We start from the raw sequence: 21984 nt of genomic DNA on the forward strand, positions 1-21984 counted from the left end.
CTCATGAAAAAAATCAAGTGCAATGCTTGGTATATAGTAAGTGCTCTCTAAATACTGGTGATGATGATGATGATACATGATCATTTTGAAGGAAAAGAAAGTTGCTGATATATTGAACTTATTTTCAGCCTCACCTATAAAAGGACTACTTGAGGGGCGCCTAGGTGGCTCAGTCGGTTAAGCGTCTGACTCCCAATTTCTGCTCAGGTCATGATCTCAGGGTCGTGAGATTGAGCCCTGCATCAGGCTCACTCTCAGCAAGGAGTCAGCTTGGGATTCCTTCTCCCTCTCTCTCTGCCCCTCTGCCTGCCCACACTCTTCCACGCTTTGTCTCACTAAAATAAATAAATAAAATCTTAAAAAAAAAAACCACAGATGATCAAAAATGATTATCCTTTCTCCCAGAAATGGATCTATAACCATCCTCAGTAACTCCCCCTTCTCATTTTCCTAAAAGAGCAGGATGATATAGATTTTTATTTTTTTTTTAATTTTATTATGTTAGTCACCATACAATATATCATTAGTTTTTTGATGTGGTGAAGGATGATATAGGTTTTTAAAGCTTAATGTAACCCTTAGAGACCATGTGTTCCAACCATGTTATTTTATGCATAAAATTGAGGAAACTGACACTCAGGCACTTGCCCCTAATCATATAGCTAGTTAGAAAAACTGCCAGGGCTGGAACCCCAGTCTCCTGATAGCCTGTGCAAAGTTTTTTCTGCGGCACCATGGTGCTACTAACTGGGTACTTTCAGGTAATATTCTGGCACCTGGGGATACAGGCATGAACAAAGTCCTGCCTCACGGGCTTACATTTTAGTGTGGGAAAAAGACAATAGACAAATATTGAATCAGGTCCTAACAAGTGTTATGAAGAGAAGGAAAGGATAAAGGGAAGAAGATACTGTATCGACCACTTCATCTTCAGTGTTTTCAGTGAAAATTGATGGTTATACTGACTTTTACCTCCTAATCATTTGCCCCGCCACATGGCAACATAATTGAACATAAAGAAAACTAGGTTTCTTAGCAAGACACTTGGGTTCTAGTCCTGACTCTAATTATTAAACAGCCAAGGCTTTTGAAACGTTTAGGTTTCCCCATTTAGAAAATGAGACTAATACACACCTTGCATTTTTTATAGGGTGGCTTTGAGTATAAAATTATATAAGAGAAAGTTTTTTAAGACAGCAGTGTGTTGGGACACCTGGGTGGTGCAGTCGGTTAAGTGTCTGCCTTCAGCTCAGGTCATGATCCCAGGGTCCTGGGATTGAGTCCCGCACCGGGCTCTTGCTCAGCGGGGAGCCTGCTTCTCCCTCTGCCTGCCGCTCCCCCTGCTTGTGCTCTCTCTCTCTCTCTCACACACAAAAAAAATAAATAAAATCTTAAAAAAAAAAGACAGCAATGTGTTATAAAAATATAAGATACCATTATAAGGAAATTTTATTTACATAAAAATGTGCCAAGAATCTAGATATTTTTAAATTGTTTTTCCTTTGATCTCTTCCCACTCAACCAGGAATGTTGCAACCAGAGAGGAGCACCCAGGGTTTTGGCTATAAACACAGGCAAAATTCTTTCACATATGATGTCAAGCGAGATGTATACAATGAGGAGAACTTTCAGCAGGAACACAGAAGGAAGAGTATTTCCTCTGGGAACTTGGACATTGACATCACCACCTTCAGACACCACATCCAGTGCCGGTGGGTGTGGGGGGTCATTCAGCTGCCTTTCAGCTGGCAGCACCAAAATTCTACTTAACACTCCTTTGGCGCCTGCTTCTGTCTTCCTCCTCTGAATTCCTGTCATCGGGACCCTTAGTCTGCTGTGTGGTTTTTCTTCAGTTGTTTGCATATGGTTTGTCCATACGCATATGTCCACATGGTTTGTCACACCGTGTGGATTATAAATTTCTTGGGCACAAAGTCCTTGGATGTCCCCGACAGCATCTAGGGATGTATTTAATAAATACATTGTTTGATTAACTACTATTACCAGTCTCTTAACAACAACAACGAAAGCAGCGATGGTGGACTAATTAGTGGTAGCAGAAGATCCTTCTAACCTCATATCCCTTGGTGCCCATGCAGTATTTGCAGTTGCACGATCATACGGTGTAGAACTTGCTGCCTCTGACAGCTGCCAGGACTATGTGGATCCTACAGTTCAGAGGCCCTTAACCTGTTTTTGTGCTATGAACCTTTTAGCAGGCTGGTAAAGCTTACGGACCTCTTTTCAGAATAAAAAAATGTTTTTTACTTCAAAAAAATTGTGGTAAAATACATAGAACAGAAAAGTGGTCATTTTAACCAGTCTTAAATGTACAAATCAGCAGCATTAATGACATTTCATGATGTTCTGCAACCATCACCACTGTTTTCAAAACTTTTTCATCACCCTAAACAGAAACTCTGTACTCATTAAGCAATAATTCCCCATTTCCTCCTCCTCCTCGCCCCTGGTAACCTCTCCTCTACGTTCTGTCTCTATGCCTGTTCTAGATATTTCGTTTAAGTGTAATCACATAATTTTTGTCTTTCCTATCTGGTTGATTTCACTTAGCATCATGTTTTCGAACTTGAACTATGTTGTAGCATGGATCAGTACTTCATTTCATTTTATGGAAGATGATATCCCATTGTATGTAAATATTGTATTTTGCTTATCCATTCATCTGTTGGTGCACCCTTGGGTTGTTTTCACTTTTGGCTATTGTGAATAATGCTGCCATGAATATTGGCATAGGAGTGTCTGTTAGAGAACCTGTCTTCAACTCTTCCAGGTAAATAACTGAAAGTAGAATTGTTGGATCTTATGGTGACTCTATGTTTAATTTTTTGAAGAACTACCAAACTTTTTCATGCAAGCTACACCACTGTACATTCTCACTAGCAATGTGCAAGTGTTTTTGCTCTGTATCCTCTTCAACTTGTGTTATTTTCCTTTCCTTTTTTTTTTTTTTTTTTTTAATTATAGCTCTCCTATTAGGCGTGAAGTGGCATCTCATTGTGGGGTTTGGTTTGGTTTGGTTTTTTGCATTTCCCTAATAACTAAATACCTTGAGATCTCTTCATGTGCTTACTGGTTGTTTTTATACCTTCTTTGGAGAAATGTCTATTTCCTCCTTTGCCCTTTTTAAAATTAGGTTGTCTTTTTATTGTTGAGTTGTAGTAGTTCTCTATATATCCTGGATATTAAACCCTTATCAGATACATGATTTGCAAATATTTTCTCCCGTTCTGTGGATCGTCTTTTCTGTGGGTTGATAGTGTCACTTGGTACACAACAGTTTTTAATTTTCATGAGATCTGGTTTATCCATTTTTTTGTTTTGTTGCCTGTGATTTTGGCGTCATCTTTGAGAAACTATTGTGAAAAGATTATGAAGATTCTCCTCTATGTTTTCTTCTACAAGTTTTATAGTTTTTGCTCTTAAGTCTAGATTCTTGATCCATTTTGAGTTAATTTTGTATATGGTATAAAGTTAGGGTATGACTTAATTCTTTCCATGTGGAGATCCCATTTTCCCAGAACCATTTGTTGAAGAGACAGTTCTTTCCCCATCGAATGGTCTTGTCCAGAATATTCTTTTAATGCATAAAATACACAGGATTATAAGGGAAACCAGTTAGGTTGAAATATAGTTATCAAAATATTTTAAAATACCACAATTAACTCTTCAGAGTATAGGGATAGAGGGTACATACCTCAATATCATAAAAGCCATCTATGAAAAACCTACAGTGAATATCATTCTCAATGGGGAAAGGCTGAGAGCTTTTCCCCTAAGGTCAGGAACGCGGCAGGGATGTCCACTCTCACCACTGCTATTCAACATAGTATTAGAAGTCCTAGCCACAGCAATTAGACAACAAAAAGAAATCAAAGGCATCCAAATCGGCAAAGAGGAAGTCAAACTCTCACTCTTTGCAGATGATATGATACTGTATGTGGAAAACCCAAAAGACTCCACCCCAAAACTGCTAGAACTCATACAGGAATTCAGTAAAGTAGCAGGATATAAAATCAATGCACAGAAATCAGTGGCATTCCTATACACCAACAACAAGACAGAAGAGAGACAAATCAAGGAGTCGATCCCATTTACAATTGCACCCAAAACCATTAGATACCTAGGAATAAATCTAACCAAAGAGGCAAAGGATCTGTACTCAGAAAACTATAAAATACTCATGAAAGAAATTGAAGAAGACACAAAGAAATGGAAAAACGTTCCATGCTCATGGATTGGGAGAATCAACATTGTGAAGATGTCAATGCTACCTAGAGCAATCTACACATTCAATGCAATCCCCATCAAAATACCATCCACTTTTTTCAAAGAAATGGAACAAATAATCCTAAAATTTGTATGGAACCAGAAGAGACCCAGAATAGCCAGAGGAATACTGAAAAAGAAAAGCAAAGCTGGCGGCATCACAATTCCGGACTTCCAGCTCTATTACAAAGCTGTCATCATCAAGACAGTATGGTACTGGCACAAAAACAGACACATCGATCAATGGAACAGAATCGAGAGCCCAGAAATGGACCCTCAACTCTATGGTCAACTTATCTTTGACAAAGCAGGAAAGAATGTCCAATGGAAAAGAGACAGTCTCTTCAACAAATGGTGTTGGGAAAATTGGACAGCCACATGCAGACGAATGAAACTGGACCATTTCCTTACACCACACACAAAAATAGACTCCAAATGGTTGAAAGACCTAAACGTGAGACAGGAGTCCATCAAAATCCTAAAGGAGAACACAGGTAGCAACCTTTTCGACCTTAGCCGCAGCAACTTCTTCCTAGAAACATCGCCAAAGGCACGGGAAGCCAGGGCAAAAATGAACCATTGGGATTTCATCAAGATAAAAAGCTTTTGCACAGCAAAAGAAACAGTCTACAAAACCAAAAGACAACCGACAGAATGGGAGAAAATATTTGCAAATGACATATCAGATAAAGGGCTAGTATCCAAAATCTATAAAGAACTTATCAAACTCAACACCCAAAGAACAAATAATCCAATCAAGAAATGGGCAGAAGACATGAACAGACATTTCTCCAAAGAAGACATCCAAATGGCCAACAGGCACATGAAAAAGTGCTCAACATCGCTCGGCATCAGGGAAATCCAAATCAAAACCTCAGTGAGATACCACCTCACACCCGTCAGAATGGCTAAAATTAACAAGTCAGGGAACGACAGATGTTGGCGGGGATGTGGAGAAAGGGGAACCCTCCTACACTGTTGGTGGGAATGCAAGCTGGTGCAACCACTCTGGAAAACAGTATGGAGGTTCCTCAAACAGTTGAAATTAGAGCTACCGTTCGATCCAGCAATTGCACTACTGGGTATTTACCACAAAGATACAAATGTAGGGACCCGAAGGGGTACGTGTACCCCAATGTTTATAGCAGCAATGTCCAGAATAGCCAAACTGTGGAAAGAGCCAAGATGCCCATCGACAGATGAATGGATAAAGAAGAGGTGGTATATATACACAATGGAATATTATGCAGCCATCAAAAGGAATGAGATCTTGCCATTTGCAATGACGTGGATGGAACTGGAGGGTGTTATGCTGAGTGAAATAAGTCAATCAGAGAAAGACATGTATCACATGACCTCACTGATATGAGGAATTCTTAATCTCAGGAAAGAAACTGAGTGTTACTGGAGTGGTTGGGGGTGGGAGGGATGGGGTGGCTGGGTGATAGACATTGGGGAGGGTATGTGCTACGGTGAGCGCTGTGAATTGTGCAAGACTGTTGAATCACAGTTCTGTACTTCTGAAACAAATAACGCAACATATTTTAAGAAAAAAGAAAAAGAAGAAGATAACAGGAGGGGAAGAAAAGGGGAGTATGTCAGCGGGGGAGACGAACCATGAGAGATGATGGACTCTGAAAAACAAACTGAGGGTTCTAGAGGGGAGGGGGGTAGGGGGATGGGTGAGCCTGGTGATGGGTATTGAGGAGGGCACGTTCTGCATGGAGCACTGGGTGTTATGAACAAACAATGAATCATGGAACACTGCAGCAAAAACTAATGATGTAATATATGGTGATTAACATAACAATAAAAAAAGGAAAAAAAATACCACAATTATGTTATTTAATAGTGTGGATCTAATAACTACCATAATTTCAAGGTAGTGATGAACATAAATAATATCTGAAGATCTCTGCAGCAATTTTAAAAAATGTAATATGAAAATATTGTGATTTCTATTTGTAACAAAGTCAGGTTCTGCCAATTCTACAGTGGTTTGTTGTCAATATTCATAATTGACAGAAATGCTAAATTTCAGTTAGGAGGTAGTGAAAATAAAGGTATAATTTTTCCTAAGTTCACATACCTACAAATTCTATCTACAGACCCATGGGGGTGGGGGTCCATAGGCCTCAGGTTAAGGACCCTTTGTAACCTACATCATTACATCAACCCTAAGTATTCAAGTTGTTCTCACTCACACTTGGGATTTATCAGTCTCTCTCATCCCTTTATTTATCACCACAGTTGGCCTGTGTTGGGTAATAAGATAGAAGTCCTCCACACAGCCCTATTGTGGACCTTCCTTCTCTGAGGCATTCTCCTTTGTCCATATCCTGCCTTTTGTAAATTTATGGTCTTGGAGACCCTCTCCAGTCCTACATCACTATTCTCATTTTTTCTACTCCAGATGGGTCAGAGGTCATATGTCAAAGAGGGGATTTAGGGTCACATTGACTTTATCTCTACAAAAGGAGAGTCTTTTCCTGACTTTTACTTCATCATAAGAAGGTACTACCAAAGAAATTTCAGCCTAAGCCGCCCCCCCCCACTGTCCTATCCTTAGACACTTAAATCTGACCAATTCTGCATCCCATGGGCTCTTCTAGCCATTCTTATTCCTTATTTCTGAAACACACAGTTGTATCCACTTTTGGATTTTTAACATGAAAGGTTGCATAACTCTGTGGTTAAGAGCAAGGCTCAGAAGCCAGATTGCCTGGTTTTGAATCCCAGTTCCCCTGCTTCCCAACTGCGTGACCTTAGGTAAGCTATTTAACCCTACTTTGCCACAGTTTCCCCATCTGTAAAGATGGGGATGATACTAGCATCTACTTGGTTGTGAGGATGTAAAGAGTATTTGTAAGGCACCTAGCAAATAAAAAACACTATATAGGTGGGGGGTTTTAGTTAAAAAAAAATCTTTGAACTCCACCTCTTCTTTTTTGTTTTTTTAGATTTATTTATTTGAGAGAGAGAAAAAGAAAGCAAGTGGGGGGAGGGGCAGAGGGAGAGAATCTTCAAGCAGACTCCTCTCTGAACACAGAGCCTGACATGGGGCTTGATCTCATGACCCATGAGATCATGACCGGAGCTGAAACCAAGAGTCGAACACTCAACTGACTGAGCCACCCAGGCACCACAACCACCTCTTCTTTTCTACAGAAAACCTCATCTTTTTCCTCATCTTCTCCCTTTCCATTAACAACTACAAATACTCCCTTTCTTGTCAAAATGTGCCCTGTGCTTTCACATCGACTCTTACATTCCTCACTTTTAAGATGCCTTGAGTAAAATCCAGATTCGTGTCGAAATGTTTTACTCTTCCCCCACTGGCTTCAATTCCTATCCCTCTAGCTTCTTCCTTGCTTTTCTTTCAGTTCCAGATCCTCATCATTCCATGTCCACTGTATTTTTTTTTCTATGCTAAAGAGCTTTGATGCCTCTGCCTTGGGTGGCTTGTCTTCTGCCCAGTGGCACATGGAGAGAAGGAGAGACAGGACCAGATGAAGGAACAAATTGTCCCCATGACATGCTCTGCTCTCTCCTTTGGGGGCCATAATTGGAGAGAGTACAGTGGGTATCCTTGCCTAACATCCAGGGACTCTCATAAAAATAGCAATGTGAAGTTCCTTCCAAACCAATGGTCTTTGTCCTGGCTCCCAAACAGAATTTAATAGCTGTCGATATGAACTATGGTGGTAATAGAGTGGAGAGAACACTGAAGTAGGAATCAGAAGCCCTGGTTTGTAGCCCTAGCTCTGGGGTTTGGAAAAATCACTTATACTTATTTGGCCTCAATTACCTTAGGGATAATAATGCTCATAGTTGTGAGAGTAAAGCATGTGAAATTCTTTATGAGCACACATTTTAGCTTTGCATACACTAAAGTTCTATTTGTTGCTATAGTCAAATCCCAGTTATCCAACTATAGCTCATACATGAAAAACCTTCATACTTTTTGCTTTCAGCCCATACTAAGATGTAAATAACGAAAACCAAATTTGTTTTACTGGTTGATTGATTAACCAATTGACTGATTGATTAACAATGATTCTGCTGTTTTAGATGATTTAAAGGTTAATATAGGTTTTCTCAATCTCAGCATCATTAACATTTTGGACCAGAGAGTTGTTTCTGGTGAGGAGTCTGTCCTATGCACTATAGGATGTAGCAACGTCCCTGGCCTCTACCCACCAGATACCAATAGCACCCTCTCCCTCAGTTGTGACAACCAAAAATGTCTCCAGACTTTGCCAAATGTCCCCTGGATAATAAAATTTGTTCTGATTGATATCCACTAGGTTAAAGGATTAAAAAAAAAGCTTTATTTTATTGCCTTTTCTTTATATGGCTAACTCCTAAAACCCAGGATTCCATTACCTACCTTTTCTATAAATTTCTACATACTACAGATCAAAGCCACACAGAGTTAATATTCAGTAAAGAAGACTGGTATATGGGAATGATGTGGATGTGTTAATGGCCCTGCCTCCCACCAATATCACATCTCAAAACACTGTCCTTATCAAGAGAAAGCAGTAACAGTCCATTTTTCTACTGGAAAATTGGTAGGTTTAATTCTTTCCAAACATCCTGTTTGTATGCTAGACTGTAAGGCTTAGTTCTTGTCATATATATATATATGGCATTTGGTTCTCAACCAGAGGTGATTTTGTCCCCCACAGAACATTTGGCAATGTTTGGAGACATTTTGGGGTGTCACAACCAGGGGAGGGGATGCTATTGGCATCCCGGTGGGTAAAGGCCAGGGATGCTGCTAACCATCCTACAGTACACAGGACACACCCACCACAACAAAGAATTATCTAGTCCACTATGTCAAAATGTCAGTAGTGTGGACAAGAAATTCTGCTGTATGGGAACAATTATGGATTGGGTCTTTTCTTGGCTATGTGGGCTTTTTCTTTGGAAAATCTTATCAAGTCTCTGTTCTTCTTCCTCACAGCTGCTCATGGCACAAGTTCCTAAGATGCCTATTAACGATTTTTCCTTTCCTGGAGTGGACGTGTCTGTATCGGTTCAAGGATTGGCTTCTTGGAGACTTACTTGCTGGTATAACTGTTGGCTTTGTGCAAGTTCCCCAAGGTAAGGAAGATTTGAAGCCTTTTCACCCACAACCTATCAGACCTTGTCTGCTCACCCAGAGTAAACAATTACCTGTGTTAGATGAATAGAAAAAATAGGTGAATTCCATTCACATTACTACCATCTGTTCCCTTACCTGCCAGATTTCTAACTCTTCCAGGGTGGTTCCTAAAGATTCAGTTAGTTTTGGGGTGCCTGGATGGCTCAGTCGGTTAAACATCCGACTCCTGGTTTCAGCTCAGGTCATGATCTCAGGGTTGTGGGATCGAGCCTCATGTCAGGTTCTGCCCTCAGCAGGGAGTCAGCTTGAGCTTCTCCCTCCCTTCTGCCCCTCCCCCACACAGTACTCACTCGCTCTCTCAAATAAATCTTTTTAAAAACACTCAATTAGTATTATGCAGCCATCAAAAGGAATGAGATCTTGCCATTTGCAACGACGTGGATGGAACTGGAGGGTGTTATGCTTAGTGAAATAAGTCAATCAGAGAAAGACATGTATCATATGACCTCACTAATATGAGGAATTCTTAATCTCAGGAACAAACTGAGGGTTGCTGGAGTGGTCGGGGTGGGAGGGATGGGGTGGCTGGGTGATAGACATTGGGGAGGGTATGTGCTACGGTGAGCGCTGTGAATTGTGTAAGACTGTTGAATCACAGATCTGTACTTCTGAAATAAATAACGCAACATATTTTAAGAAAAAAGAAAAAGAAGAAGATAGCAGGAGAGGAAGAATGAAGGGGAGTAAGTCAGAGGGGGAGACGAACCAGGAGAGATGATGGACTCTGAAAAACAAACTGAGGTTTCTAGAGGGGAGGAGGGTGGGGGATGGGTTAGCCTGGTGATGGGTATTAAAGAGGGCACATTCTGCATGGAGCACTGGGTGTTATGAACAAACAATGAATCATGGAACACTACACCAAAACAAATGATGTAATATATGGTGATTAACATAACAATAAAAAATTTAAAAAAAATTAGTTTAGATAGAATACTTTCAAGAGTATTTGCAATGCCCATTCAATGGTTGTGGGGTTTTTTTGCTTAATTGGTCATTTCATACTCACACAACTGTAATAGACCTCAGTTGGCATTGGTTTTCCTTAGGAAGGTAAAAGATAGGAAACAGCGTGCTAGCATCTCTTCAGTAAGTTACACACAAAGCGGTCCAGGGGCCACTCTTTGGTCTTCCAAATGGCAGTTCAGATAGAAGACAACAAGATCACACAGAGGCACAGGGGTTTTATGGGCTTTAGAAGCCACATTTCCCAAATAGGAACCAAGATCTCTTGTAATTCTCATAACTGTTGCTTCCAGGGTCCCACAAATGGCATGCCCAGTTACAAGAGTTACTGTGCTCAGAGAAGCTCAAAGCTAACAATTCCCACTGGATATTTATCCTTCATTCACCGATCATCTTGGTCCAGATATAGTAGACTAATCAGGCTCATTTCTGCCATAACCAGTGTTGGTTGGTAACACAGATGACATTCCACCTTTACCAGGTTTCCAAAGAAACAGCTAGAAAGTTAACCCAATATATCAAATTTATCCACAGAGAAAGAGAAAAGATTTTATTAATCCTTTACTCATAGTAGTTTGCAATTCCCTACATAGTATTTAAACACTATTCCTTTATTCTTCTGGGACCAGTCAGACAGGTTTGAAACCTGTGATTGTACAGGTTATACAAAGCATGAAAGAGGCCAAGCAAAGGGGCAAGTGGTAGCTAACATCCAACTCTGGCACAAGGCTGTTAGTTAGAGAAAAGGGATCCCTTTTTTAAAATTTATTTATTTATTTTTAAGATTATTTATTTATTTATTCATGAGAGACAGAGAGAGAGAGAGAGAGAGAGAGAGGCAGAGGGAGAAGCAGGCTCCCAAGGAGCAGGGACCCCGATGCGGGACTCGATCCCAGGACCCTGGGACCACGACCCGAGCCGAAGGCAGTTGCCCAACGACTGAGCCACCCAGGCGCCCCATCCTTTTGGTGTTTAAGTCTATAAATTTAAACCCACGTATGAATTTATGTAACCACCAACACAATGAAGATACAAAACAGTTCTGTTGGCCCTAAAACACTCTTATGCCATTCCTTTCAGTCCCATCCTCCCCTGACACCCACTGATCTGTTCTCTATCACCACAGTTCTGTCTTTTTGAGAATATGATCTAAATGGACTCAGACAGTCTGTAACTCTCAAAGGCTGGCTTCTTCAGTTCAGCATGATGTCTTTGAAATTAATGGAAATTGTAATATGCATCGAAAGCTTGTTCCTTTTCATTGCTGAGTAATTGTTCATTGCATGGCTGTACCACAGTTGGTTTACCCATTCACTTGTTGGTAGATCATGTCTAGTTTTTGGTTGTCACAAATAAAATTGCTATGAACATTCAGGTACTGGTTTTTCGGAAAACATAGTTTTCATTTCTCTAAGGTAAATACCCAGGAGTGGTATTGTTGGTCATATGGTAGCTGTGTGTGTAACATCATAAGAAACTGCCAAACTGTTTTCCAGAGTGGCTGTACCTACCATTGTTCATTCCTACCAGCAATGTAGAAAATTCTAGTTCCTCCACGCCCTTCACTTGATGTTGTCTGTATTTCTTAATTAAACTTATTTTGAGATAATTATAGATTCTCAAGGGGTGCCTGGGTGACACAGTTGGTTGAGTGTCCGACTCCTCGTTTCAGCTCAGGTCATGATCTCAGGGTCATGAGATTGAGCCCCACGTGGGCTCCATGTTCAGTGTGGAGTCTGCTTGAGAGTCTCTCTCTACCTCTCCCTCCTTTCCTTCCCACTGTGCTCTCTCTCTCTCTCTCAAATAAATAAATAAATCTTTTAAAAAATATAGATTCACGTGCATTTGTAAGAAACTACAGAGATATTCCTTGTATTCTTTCTCCACTTTCCCCGAACTATAATTCAATCTCACAACCAGGATATTAACATTGATAGAGTCAAGATACAGAACATTTCCACCACTACAAGGATCCCTCATGCTGCCCTTTTATAGTTACCCCCACTTGCCCCTTGCCCCCATCCCCTCCTTAACCCTGGAAACCACTAATCTGTTCTTCATGTCTAGAATGTTATCATTTCAAGAAAGTTATATAAATAGAGTCATACAGTTTGTAATTCTTTGAGATTGCCTTTTTTCACTCTTCTTAATTCTCTGGAGATTCATCTAGGTTTTTCTATGTATCAGTAGTTTTTTTCCTTTTTATTACTGAGTAGTATTCCATGGTATGGAAGCACCATAGTTTATTTAAACATGCACCCTTAAAGTACATCTGGATTGTTTCGGGTTTTGGCTATTACAAATATAGCTGCTATGAACATTTGTGCATAGGTTAATGAACATAGTCTTCATTTCTCTGGGATAAATGTCCAGGAGCACAATTGTGGGACTGTAGAGTAGTTGTATCTTTAGATTTTTAAGAAACTGCCAGGCTTTTTCTAGAATGGTTGTATCATTTTATATTCCCACCAACAATCTATGAGTGATCCAGTTGCTCTGCATCTTCACTAGCATTTGGTGTTGTCACTACATTTTTTTTTTTTTTTTGGCCATTCTAGTAGGGGTGTCTGAGACCGCACTGTGGTTTAAGTTTGCATTTCCCTAGTGCCTAATGATGTTTAAGATCTTTCCCTATGCTAATTCCCCACCTGTATATTTTAATGAAATGGCTCTTCTTGTCTTTTGCTCATGTTCTAATTGGATTATTTGCATTTTCACTGTTCAGATTCGAGTTATTTATATATTTTAGAGATTAGTCCTTTGTCTTTTGTGTTTTGTAAATATTTTCTCCCAACCCGTAGCCTGTCTTTTCATCCTTTTAACAGAGTATTTACAGAGCAAAATTCTTCATTTTGATGAAGGCCAGTTTTTATTATCTTTTATTGTAGCCATTCTAAGAGGTATGTAGTGATGTCTCATTGTGGTTTTCATTTGTATTTCCCTGTGGCTAATGAGGTTGAACATATTTTCATGTTCATATTTGCTATCCTTGTATCCTTTTTAAAAAGATTTTTATATATTTATTATTTTAGAGAGAGAGAGAGCGCATTAGCTGGAGGGGCAGAGGGAGAGGGAGAGAGACTCTCAAGCAGACTCTGCACTGACCACCACAAAGCCGCACGTGGGGCTCAATCTCATTACCCTGAGATCATGACCTGAGCTGAAACCAAGAGTCGGACGCTCAACCAACTGTACCACCCAAGCACCTCTACCCTCATATCCTCTGTAGTGAAGTGCCTGTTCAACTCCTGTGCCCATTTTTTAAGTGGAAAAAAAATTTTATTTTCTTATTGTTAATTTTTGAGACTTCTTTATATATTCTGGATACAAGTCCTTTGTCAGATATGTGGTTTGCAAATATTTTCTCTCAGTCTGTAGCTTATCTTTTCATTCTCTTGATAGTGTGTTTGACAGAACAAAAGGTTTTAATTTTGATGAAGTCCAATTTATCCATTTTCTTTCCTTTTATGGATTGTGCTTTTCCTATCATATATAAGAACTTTCACTTAACCCCCAGGTCACTAAGATTTTCTTTTATGTTTTCTTCTAAAAGTCTTATAACTTTATGTTTTACCTTTATATCTATGATCCATTTTGAGTTAATCTTTACATAAAGTGTGAAGTTTAGGTCAAGGTTTATTTTTAGTTGCATATTCAACATTCATTTTTAAAGAAGGCTATCACTCATTGAATTGTTTTTGCACTGTTGTCAAAGAGCAAACACCCATATTTTTGTGGGTCTATTTCTGGACTCTCTATTCTGTTCCATTAAGCTACTAGTCTATCCCTTTGCCAATATCATGTCTTGATTATTGTATCTTTATAATGAGTCTTAAAATTTGGTAGTGTGATCCCTCCATTTTTGTTCTTTTTCAAAATTGTTTTAGCTATTCTTCTATATAAATTTTAGCATCAGCTTGTTTATATCTACAAAAATAAAATCCTACTGAGGGACACCTGGGTGGTTCAATCAGTTAAGCATCTGCCTTTGGCTCAGGTCATGATCCCAGGGTCCTGGGATCGAGTCCCACATCGGGCTCCTTGCTCAGCGAGGAGCCTGCTTCTCTCTCTGCCTGCCACTTCCCCTGCTTGTGCTCTTTCTTTCTCTCTCTGAAAAATAAACAAATAAAATCTTTAAAAAAAAAAATCCTACTGAGATATTGGTAGTTGTTGCATTAAGTCCATAGATCACTTTGGGGATAATTGATATCTTTATTATGTTGCATTTCCAATCCATGATCACAGTATGTCTCTTCATTTACTTTGGTCTTCCTTGATTTCCTTCATTAGCATTTGTATATTTCAGCATACAGATCCTGCACATGTTTTGTTAGAATTATACCTAAGCATTTCATTTGGGAGAAGATATTGTTTGTAGTAATTAAAAATGGTTTTGGTTTCCAATTGTTCATTGTTTACATATAGAAATACAATTGATTTGTGTGTTCACTTTGTATCCTGTAACTCACTTTTTAGTTCTAAGAATCGTTTGTAGATTCCTTGGGATTTACTACATTGATAATCATGTCACCAGTAAATAGGGACAGTTGTGTCCCTATTTTATGACTTTTTCTTGCTTATTGTGCTGGCTAAGACTTCCAAACTCATTATAAAGAATAGGAGTGGTGAGAATAGACATTTTTGCCATTTTCCTGATCTTAGGAGGGAAAGCATTGAATCTTTCACCATTAAGTATGATGTTCACTGTAGAATTTTTGTAGATGCCCTTTATTAGGTAGAGGAACTTTCCATCTATTCTAGCTTGCTGAGAATTTTTATCAGAAATGGATGTTGTATTTTGTCAAATGCTTTTTCTGCATTATTGATATGACCATGTGATTTTTCTCTTTAAACTGTCAATATGGTAGATTACATTAATTGATTTTAAAATATTGAACCAGCCTTGCATTCCCGAAATAAAGGAGTACCTTTTAAAATTTCCATGTGGCAGCTATAAACCAAAATGTTCCATTTGTATCAGTACATTCACTTCCAGAAAAGTATCAGAAAGTCTCTAGAGGGCTACAGTGAAAGACCTGAACTCTTGGCACTGATGTTTTAACTGTGAGTCCACTACTGACTCCCACTTATCAAAGCTCCTTCATTTATGGTCAAAATTGAGGACATACCACTGCCAAATCATCAGTGTAATTTCATACCAAAAGAAGAATTGCATTAGGATGTATAAGTTTACCTAGCATCCAGCATAGTAACTAGGACATAGTAGGTACTCAAGATCTTTGGTGAATAATGATAATCACATAACTACATGAATGAATGAATCTGAGCAACTCTTGCTAACGGACTAAGGGATTGTGTATTATTTTAAGTAGTATGAATAATGAAATAATTTGTAGTGTAAATAATTCAAAAGTTTTATTTACATTTGAATAGGTAGTACCTGACAACTTAATAATTTCCTTCAAATGAAACAGAAATACTACATGGTGAAGAACTTATTTAAAAAGTTCTAGATCTTCCTTACAGTAGAATTCCAATTTATAAACATAAAGAAGATAGAAAATCACCATCTAGGGAAACACCACAGTAATAATTGTCATAGATAAAAATCCACTACCAGATGTTAAAATTAGTGGGTGAAAGTTTGCAAACTATGTAAGGAGATTTGCATAGTTTTGAAGAATCTTCCTCAAGATATTTGCTAACTAGTTCGCTACTCTACAGTAGAGAACTTGGGAGAAACAACCTGAACCAAGTGATTGATGCTATGTTATCACCAGTAGTAAGACATATAGAGATTTATGAATCCTGTGATATGATGCACTAGGAAAGACACGACATCATGTCTGTAGTATTCTCACGAAAACCATGTAACCTTAGTATAATCATGCAGAAACCTAAGACTATCCCCAAATGAGGGGCATTTGACAAAATAACTGATCTGTTAATACTCTTTCAAAGTGTCCAAGTCAAGTAAAGACTGAGGAACTATTACAGATTGTAGGGCTAAGGAGAAATAACAACTAAATGGAATGTGGGATTCTAGATAGAGTCCTGGGACAGAAAAAGGAAATTAGTGGGAAAAGTGTTTAGTTAATTTATAATGTTAATTTCCTGATTCTGATAATTATGCTATGAATATATAAAATGTTAACATTAGGAGAAGCTAAGTAGGGGTTATATGGGAACTATTATTTTTGTAACTTTTCTTTAAGTCTAAAATTAGTTCAAAACTTAAAAATTTTTTAAGGTAGTGCAAAGTTTGGAAACTTCGTTTCCCTCTATTTCTCCACAGCCTAAGCTTAACCAAGATTAGACCACTTAGTTCTCAGATTCTTAGCAAATAATTCTCTTACTTCCCTGTATAACTTGGTAAGTTATTTGAAATCCTATATTTCAGGGCACCTGGGTGTCTCAGAGTGGGCTGCCAGCTCTTGGTTTAGGCTCAGGTCATGATCTCAGGGTCCTGGGATTGAGCCCTGCATCAGGTTCTGCACTCAGCAGGGAGTCTGCTTGAGGATTCTCTCTCCCTCTCCCTCTGCCCCCCCTCTGTTTACTCTCTCTCTAAAATAAATAAATAAATCTTAAAAAAATAAAATAAAAGAAACCCTACATTTCAAAAGACTTTCTCTTTGTGCTATATGTTGCTTATCAAGAATAAATAAGGGCTGGGGCACCTGACTTGTTCAATCGGTGGAGCATGCTCTTAATCTCAGGGTCATGAGGTCAAGCCCCACATTGGGCATAGAGCTTATTTAAAAAATAAATCAATAAGATATATTTTTAAAAAAGAGTAAAAAGGGGCTATTCAACATTATACTTGAATTCATAGGCAGTATATTAAAGCAAGAAAAAGAAATATAAGATATAAGGATTGTAAAGGAAGAAATAAAACTTCATTATTTATAGTTGATGATTTTTTTTAAAGATTTTATTTATTTATTTGTCAGAGAGAGAGAGCACAAGCAGGGGAAGTGGCAGGCAGAGGGAGAAGCAGGCTCCCCGCTGAGCAAGGAGCCAGATGCAGGACTTGATCCCAGGACCCCAGGATCATGACCCGAGCCGAAGGCAGACGCTTAACCAACTGAGCCACTCAGGCATCCCTAGATGATGATTTTTTAATGAAGAAAATAATCTACAAATAAATTAATAGAATTAATAAGATTTTATCAAGTTTGCTCAATACAAGATCAGTATATAAATATCAAGTGTATTCTTATGTACCTGAAGGAAACAGAAAGTGAAATTTTTAAAAAGATACAATTTACCAAAGCATAATAAATATGAGATAAGTTGTAATGAAACTAAGAAAAGATATGTAAGGCCTTTTTAGAGAAATTATACTTTACTGAGTAATATTAAATAGTTAAATTATTTGAAATTAATTGAAAAATAGCATGTTCAGGGGTTAGAAGACTCAATATTTAAAGATCTCAGTGCTCTCAAAATAAACTCTACAGATTCATTATTATTTTAATGTAAATCCCAACAGGATTTTTTTAATAGAACACTATAAGCAGATTCTAAAATGAATGTGTAAATACAAAAAACCAAGAATGGCCATATTCTTTTGAAAGAACAGCACAAGAAGACCTGCTCCTCCAATTATCAAGACTTAATATAAAGTTATAATATTTAAGATAATGTCTACCAAAAGTAGATGGAATAAATAAACATTCATATATACATATATTGGAATACATGGAAGGAACATGAGCAATCTCAAGCAACTCACCACAACATGGAGTACTCTTATAAACATGACATTGAGCAAAAGAAGCAGAAATAAAAATTGCATACAGTGCAACTCCATTAATATAAAATTCAAACTGAACAAACTGTATTGTTTAGAAATATGTACACTACAGGTAAAACTATAAAGAAAAGCAAAGAAATTATTATCACAAAAGTCAGAATAATTAATACCTTTGTGAGGATAGGTGGAATTGTAATCAAAGACCTGGGTGGTGGTAACAAAGGCGTTTGTTTTATAAGTATTTATTCAGCTCAACATCTATTTTTTAAAAGATTTATTTATTTATTTATTTGAGAGAGAGTGCACGTGAGAAAGTGCATGAGTCGAGGGAGGGGCAGAGGGAAAGAATCCCAAGCGGACTCTTCACTGAGCACAGAGCCCAACTCAGATCCCACACCCTGAAATCATGACTTGAGTTGAAAACCAGTCAGTAGTCACTCAACCAATTTAACCACCTAGGCACCCCATCAACATCTATTTTAAGGTACTTTCTATAGGTATGTTATATTTCACAATAAAAATAGGCATTTTTGACTAACTTATCAAAACTATTACTAAACTAATTACTACAAAATAGCAAGACAGTGTGGTATTGTAGAGATAGACTAATCGAACAGAGTCACACAAATATATGTTGCATAGTTTATATCAGATGTGTCACTATAGAAACAAACTTTTAATGAATGATATGAAACAACTGGATACTTACATGAAAAAAACAATTTTTAGGGGCATCTAGTTGGCTCAGTCAGTTAAGTGTCCAACTCTTGATTTCAGCTCAGATCTTGATCTCAGGGTCATGAGTTCAAGCCCCACATTGGGCTCCATGCTGGGTGTGAAACCTACTAAAAACAACAATAACAACAACAACAAATAACAATTTTTAGACCTCTTCCTCATGCCATAAACAAAAATCTATTCCTGGTAGATTAAAGACCTAAATGTGAAAGGTAAAACAAAGATTTTTTAGGTTTATGTAGGAGAATATTTTCATGATCTTGAAGTAGAAAATGATTTCTCAAACAAGACATGAGAAGCACTAGCCTGCCTAAAAGGAAAAGACAAATAAATTGAATTAAGTAAAAGTCTTGTTCATGTAAAGACACATGAAGATTGAAAAGCAAACCACAGAATGGGAGAGATATTTGTAATACATATACCCAGCAAAGGATTTAAATCTATAATATATATACTCCTACAAATCTGTAAGGAACAACTCAATGAGACTCATCAACATTATTGACAATCAGTGAAGTGAAAAGTGAAGTTTAAATGAGTAAGACGCTAACTCATACACACTAAAAATTGAAATCTGACAGTATCATGTGCTAACAGATGCAGATGATGGGAACTGTCACACAATGCTGGTGGGAGTGTAAATTGTATAACCATTTGGAAAACAGTTTGGCATTTTCTGGCAAATGCCCCAGCAGTTATGCTTCAGGATATAGAATCCCGAGGAACTTGTACATTGATGCACCAAGAGGCATGTACAAGAATATTCATGGCAATGTTGTTCACAGTAGCCCCAAACTGGAAACAAAGACAGGACACTGTGCAAGCCTGGAGACAAAGAAAATAGGGAGATCGCTGCCTTGGATCCTGATGGTTTTTTAGTTCTGGTTCCAGTCTCTGATGTGGCCTAACTGCCCTTTGTACTCTTTTAGTAAATTTCCTGTTTTGCTTAAGCTAATTTGAGCAATTTTTCTCTGTGTGTGGGGGGGTGTTTTTTTCCGGGGGGGGTTGGTTTTTTGTTTATGTAATCATTAGAGCCTTGCTTAGGAAAAAAAATATGGAAGGAGAAACTATAAATTACAAAGATTTAAGAGACCTGTCAACCAATGTGAGAACCTCATTTGAGTCCTAATACAAAGATCGTAAAAGATAGTACAACATATAATAGCAAATATTTTTTTAAAGATCACCCCAAAACCCAGCAAATCTTTGGCTGAAGATTTCTCGTGTGGTTGTAATCAAGCTGTCAGTCATCTCAAGGTTCTACTGGGGCAGATCAGCCTTCAGGCTAACTCACGTGTTTGCTGGCAGGCCTGGGTTTCTCACCTTGTGGGCCTCTCCAAGAGCACTTGAGTGTCCTCCTAACATGGCAGCTGATGGGATCAGCTACGTGCAGAACCCCTAGTTCAAAAATTACTCAGAATTTCAAGATGGTCAGAGGAGGCATTAAGCCAAGTGTGCAGCCTTCTAAGGCCTATTTAATTGCATAGGTCACACACTCTTGAAGCCAACTCTGGCAGCTGGTGACCTGGATGAAAGAGACAGTGAGTCAGAGAGCAACCAACACAGAAGCCATAATCTTCTTGCAAACTACTCTCAAAAGTGACATCCTATTATTTTTGTTGTTGTCTGTTTCTTAGATGCAAGTTACTACGTCCATCCCACACTTAAGAGGTGGGGATCGCACAGAGGCATGAATACCAATTAGCCATTGCAGATCATCTTAGGGGCCCTCTACCACAACAACCATTTATGAAATAAGCGGGGAAATTTGAACATTTACTGGCTATTCAATAAAGAACCACTATTAATTTCGTAGGTATAATGATGGTATTGTAGTTAAATTAAAAGAGGGTCTTCTTGGGTGCCTGGGTGGCTCAGCTGGTTAAGAGTCTGCCTTCGGCTCAGGTCATGATCCTGGAGTCCTGGGATAGAGTCCCACGTCAGGCTCCCTACCCAGAGGGAAGTCTGCTTCTCCCTCTCCCTCTCCCTCAGCCTCTGCCCCTACTTATGCTCTCTCTCTCTCAAATAAATAAATAAAATCTTTTTAAAAATAAATAAATAAAATAGAAGAGGGTCTTCTTTTGGGGCACCTAGCTGGCTCAGTCGGTAGAGCATGAGACTCTTGATCTCAGGGTCATGAGTTTGAGCCCCACACTGGGCGTAGAGGGTACTTTAAAGATAAAAAAAAAGAAGATCTTCTTTTAAAGATATATACTGAAATATCAATATATGAAATAATTTCATGTCTTGGATTTGCTTTAAAATAATATGAAGTGGGAAAGGAGTGAGGGAATAGATGAAACAAGACTGACCATGAGTTGACCACTGTTGAAGCAGGTGGTAGGTATATGGGAGCTCATTATACTCTATTTTTGTATGTGTTTGAACTTCTACACACACACACACACACACACACACACACACACACACACACACACACACAAAGCCTTGCTTGTCTAAGACACTAAATTGGCTCACTGAACTTGTAACTGAATTCAGATGAGCACACGGTAAGATGTAAGTTGAAAATAGGCCCTCAGGGGTGCCTGGGTGGCTCAGTCAGTTGATCATCGGACCCTTGATTTTGGCTCAGGTCGTGATCTCAGGACCATGAGATTGAGCCACACATGAGGTTCCATGCTGGGTGTGGAGCCTGCTCAAGAGTCTCTCTCTCCCTCTCCCTCTGCCCCACCGCCAACCCTCCCCCACCCCTGCACATGTGCATGTGTGCTCTCTTGCTCTCTCTCTTAAAAAAAAAAAAAAAAAAGATAGGCCCTCAGGGCAGGAGCTGTGGGCTTGAGACATCAAAGGATGACACCATGCATGTTAATCCATTTGCTTCAAAATTTCCAAATTCTCATGGTGTTCTAGGAAAAGAAAGTAAGTATTGAAGGAGTTGTTGAAAAAAAAGACCTAAATAATTGGCATATGGAAGAGAGGCAACACATGCCAACATGGAATCAAGCCAGTTAAGCATGGTTCTTGCCTTGCTCTCCCGCTTTATTTCCAGTCCTAGAGGATTCCCCAGGGCCTTCTGCTACTAGACTGGGGTGAAATGGGGCTGCTTCTGAGCTGTTGGAAGCAGAGGTCTTATTGTCGTGACGTC

At 38.7% G+C, this 21984-nt stretch overlaps 1 protein-coding gene across 4 annotated transcripts in view; it reads left to right on the forward strand.

Annotated features, from left to right (window-relative positions):
• SLC26A8 (solute carrier family 26 member 8) overlaps positions 1-21984 on the forward strand; it is a 93248-nt gene that overhangs the window by 14537 nt on the left and 56727 nt on the right. For 3 of the 4 annotated variants that reach the window (XR_003521349.2, XM_027601578.2, XM_027601580.2), the window contains exons 2-3: positions 1526-1712; positions 9260-9399. Coding sequence is in view for 3 of the 4 variants with exons in the window: in XM_027601578.2 (XP_027457379.1) it covers positions 1526-1712; positions 9260-9399 (327 nt within the window). In the remaining variant the exon portion in view is untranslated. The remainder of the gene's footprint in view (positions 1-1525; positions 1713-9259; positions 9400-21984) is intronic. The other variant, XM_027601579.2, reaches the window with a different exon arrangement.

This window comes from Zalophus californianus, chromosome 7 (genome assembly GCF_009762305.2).
Source record: "Zalophus californianus isolate mZalCal1 chromosome 7, mZalCal1.pri.v2, whole genome shotgun sequence".
NCBI classification, from domain to species: Eukaryota; Metazoa; Chordata; class Mammalia; order Carnivora; family Otariidae; genus Zalophus; species Zalophus californianus.